Source organism: Macrobrachium nipponense, chromosome 20 (genome assembly GCF_015104395.2).
Source record: "Macrobrachium nipponense isolate FS-2020 chromosome 20, ASM1510439v2, whole genome shotgun sequence".
In the NCBI taxonomy this organism is placed as follows: Eukaryota; Metazoa; Arthropoda; class Malacostraca; order Decapoda; family Palaemonidae; genus Macrobrachium; species Macrobrachium nipponense.
This window is the reverse complement of record NC_061089.1, coordinates 10,535,705-10,539,581: the sequence shown is the minus strand read 5'-3', so window position 1 is coordinate 10,539,581 and position 3,877 is coordinate 10,535,705. Positions and strand designations below refer to the sequence as shown.

The 3,877-nt window shown below is 35.4% G+C and overlaps 1 protein-coding gene across 1 annotated transcript; it reads right to left on the bottom strand.

The window, feature by feature from the left end:
• Positions 1–558: 558 nt before the first annotated feature.
• Positions 559–1,014, bottom strand: LOC135219687 (CCHC-type zinc finger nucleic acid binding protein-like). The gene has a single exon (XM_064256645.1). The coding sequence runs from the start codon at positions 1,012–1,014 to the stop codon at positions 559–561; it is 456 nt and encodes a 151-aa protein (XP_064112715.1).
• Positions 1,015–3,877: the final 2,863 nt, after the last annotated feature.

Below are 3,877 nucleotides of genomic sequence, written 5' to 3'. Positions count from 1 at the left end.
ACACACTCTCAGTTACAAGGCCATCCACTTCTCCCAGACCACTTCCAGTCAGACTCCCATTACCATCTCCCTCACTACTATCCTCCCAAATCCCACTCACTATCTCATTTACCCCTTGTAACTCTTGTCCCAATATCTCTTGTAACTCTGCCACCAAATCACTTACATCATTTACACTTCTGCCAAACTCCCGAAGGAACTCATTCATACTGCCAACCACATCCTTACCACCTGATTCCCTTCCTGGTGAAAGTTCACTAAACCCTGACAATTCAAACCCAAACACGCTATATGTATCATTCCTCCCCTGAAAGTCATCCTTGTTACATGCCTTATCCACCATTTTTACCCAAACACCAACCCCTCTATCATGCAGTTCACATTTCTCCCTTTCATTCCCTTTCCTTATCTTCTCCTGCTTTCTTCCATACTCAACTAACACCAACTGCCAATCTTCCAGACCCATTTGGTCACTGATGCTTGGCTCACATTTATTCATTTTCAACCACTCACTCATCCACATACCAGAGGACCCACCCAACTGAATCCCCTTTATACCTAGTTTCCTGAATTCCCAGCCTGACTCATCCTCTTTCGCCTACACACACTCTCCACATGAACTTCCATTCCACATTCAACACACTTCACGCGCGGCTCCTTACGCATCCTAGCATAATGCCCACTCTTCCCATAATTACCGCAGGCCTCGCTCACACGGGTACCCGGACATCCACTAGCTATATGCCCTATCTGCCCACACCTGTAACACTTAATACCCCTATCTTTCTTACACTCATTCACCAAATGGTCCATTTGCCCACACCCGAAACACACCCCTAACGCCCACCGACATTCATTCTTCCTGTGTCCTGGCTTACCACATCTGTAATACTGCTGTTCTTGCTCACAACTAACTGACCCTACTCTTCTGACACCCGCACTCCTATCTCTTTTAGGGATAACTACACTCACAGTACTTGCTCTAACGCTCCTATCAACCACTCGCTCTGCCATTCACCTCGGCCCTTCTAAAACTGCCTCCCTATAGCTTTTAATCTCTGGTATAACCTCAGCTACTTCAGTCCTAACACTAACACTTCTACTCTCTTTCATACACCTATCAAGCTTGTAATCCTCTATTATTTCTAAAATGTTGTTCTACATCAATCTTTCATTCGTCCATCTCATTTTCTCCTTACGTTCCAGGTTTATAAACTCATATACTCTCAGGCACAGTCGCCAACAACTTTCGCACTAACTCCTTACACTCATTTATCCCTTCGTCTCCAAACTTTTTCCTGGCTAATGTTTCTAAACACAGACATACATTGACAATGACTCACCAACATTCATTCTTGCCTCTTCAAAATCATGCTTTCTCCTATATCTAACGCTACTCTTTATCCTCTTTGCTTGTTCTACAACCCTGGCTTTCACACTCTCATATGGCTCATTCCCTACACTCATCATTACCCCAAACATACTCACAAAAATCCTATCAAGAAGCTACCTAACTCTCTTGCCCAGACTCTCTTGTTATCCCCATACTCAGCCTCACAATACTTCTCATATTCCTTAAAAAAGTCCCCTATGTCCCCACTACCATATTCCTCGTATTGTGCGAATACAGCGAGTCCACTTCCATACTCACGCCCATGCTCTTGACTATGCTCTTCTTACCCTTCTTCTTTCTACCCACCTGTTTCCACTCACCGCTATCTAAATCACTATCAGCCCTTTTCCCAATGTATATTGTCCTAATCTCATCTTGTCTGTTACCCTTACTAACCTTCTTTCCCTTAGTGTTCTTCTTTTCCCCAGCCCCCTTCTTATTCTTGTCCTCAGGTTTATCCTTATCCTGTCTTTCCCTTCTTTCCCTTACTTATCACAACCAAATCACCTTTATCACTCGTACTCTCATCCACTCGCTCTTCCACTTTCTTTACCACTCCTGGCCCGTCACAAAACCCAGTAGGCCTACCTCCTACTGCTCCCTCTCCCATGAATCCCTTCATCTTTTCCTGCATCATCTCTTGCTCAGCATTCATCATTACCCTGAATCTTTCATCCATTTTCTCAACCATTCTCTCTTCTGCTCCTTTCACCTCTTCTTTCATTTCCACTTTTGCACTCCTTAGTATTCCTCTCATTTCCTCTAACTCGCTCTTCAGCTCCTCATACTCTACCCTCAACCTATCATTCTCCATATATCCTCCATAATATATGTGTGTATACATATTACTTATGGAGAGAGATAGCTAGACTGACTGATATACAAGTAAAAGAGAAAGACAGAGACGAAGGTCTCCGGGCTCTTTCAATTGAGGCATTAGATTTTCAGACTTCTGTATTGTATTCGAAGGTAGTAATAGTAGTCAAAACGTTGTAGTAGTAGAACTGGTTGTAGCAGTAGAAGCACTGGTAGAGAAAATGAAAACTCATAGTGTACATTTTTATTTCCTCTACAAAGATCGCATTTGTGACACAACAAAATATGTTCGTTAGGTTACTATGCAGTGTTAAATTGCAAGCTAACGATTCAATTTTTCCATTGTGGACGCTTGTATATTTTACCATAATTCACGGGAAATTCTGAATAACATCATATTGGAGCCAGCACAAATCTTCCCTAGTAACCGTTTTCCCTGAGAGAACACCACGTTTACATATATGAATTTACAAGAGGTGAGTTTGTAAGACTCTCGATCGACCCTTTCCCTTTTACTCTACCCTACATCAAACAGCAGCTTTTTCCTCGCTTTTGCTAGTTCTGTAACAAAGCAATTTAGTGCAGGTAAAATATATACATATATATATATATCTATATATATAATATATAATATATATATATATATATATATATATATATAAAGTATATATATATATATATTATATATATAGATATATTATATATATATATAATATATTATATAATATATATATATATTATACTCTATATATATATATATATATATATATATATAATATATATATATTACTATATAATATATATATATATATTATATATATATATATATATATCTATATCTATATATATATATAGATTATATATATATATATTAATATATATATATATATATATACTATATATATATATATATATATATATATATATATATATGTATGTATATATATATATATATATATATATATATATATATATATAAATATATAATATTTGTATATATATATAGATATATATATATATATATATATATATATATATATATATAAATATATATATATATTATATATATATCTATATATATATACAATATATATATATATATATATTTATATATATATATATATATATATATATATATATATATAATATTATATATATATATATATATATATATATATATATATATATGCTTGAGTGTATATGTAAAACAGTTAATTTATGAAAGTCCTCTGCTAATGACTTTAATCTATTTTGAGCTATACACATAAATGTAGCCCATCTACCGTGCTATTTTTCAGAATACTTACAATAAATTTCTTCCCAGCCGCTGATTCAACGTTTAAATGACAAATCCTAGTTTAATGATAACTGCAGACATGTTCATTTGCAGAAGCTGGAGGCACATCTGCTTTGGAAATGGAATAGATCTGATCTGACATAGAAAGATGCTTTCCAATAAACAGTTGTGGCTCAGATAGTCTATATATGATTCAGATAAAAATCAATGCACTATTACCCTAAAAGCAGTACTTGCATTTTCTACTCAATCATATAAATGGTTGGCCTCTCTTTTATCATTTGCTGGTGCATAGCTTCATCTTATTGTTTTAATGTTTTTCTTTTTCTTATTCCCATATCAACCATTTCATATAGCATACTGATCCCTTC

What these genes read in the sequence shown, in the direction of transcription:
- LOC135219687 (XM_064256645.1), bottom strand. Translation starts at nt 1,014, where the DNA reads ATGGCAGAGCGAGTGGTTGATAGGAGCGTTAGAGCAAGTACTGTGAGT.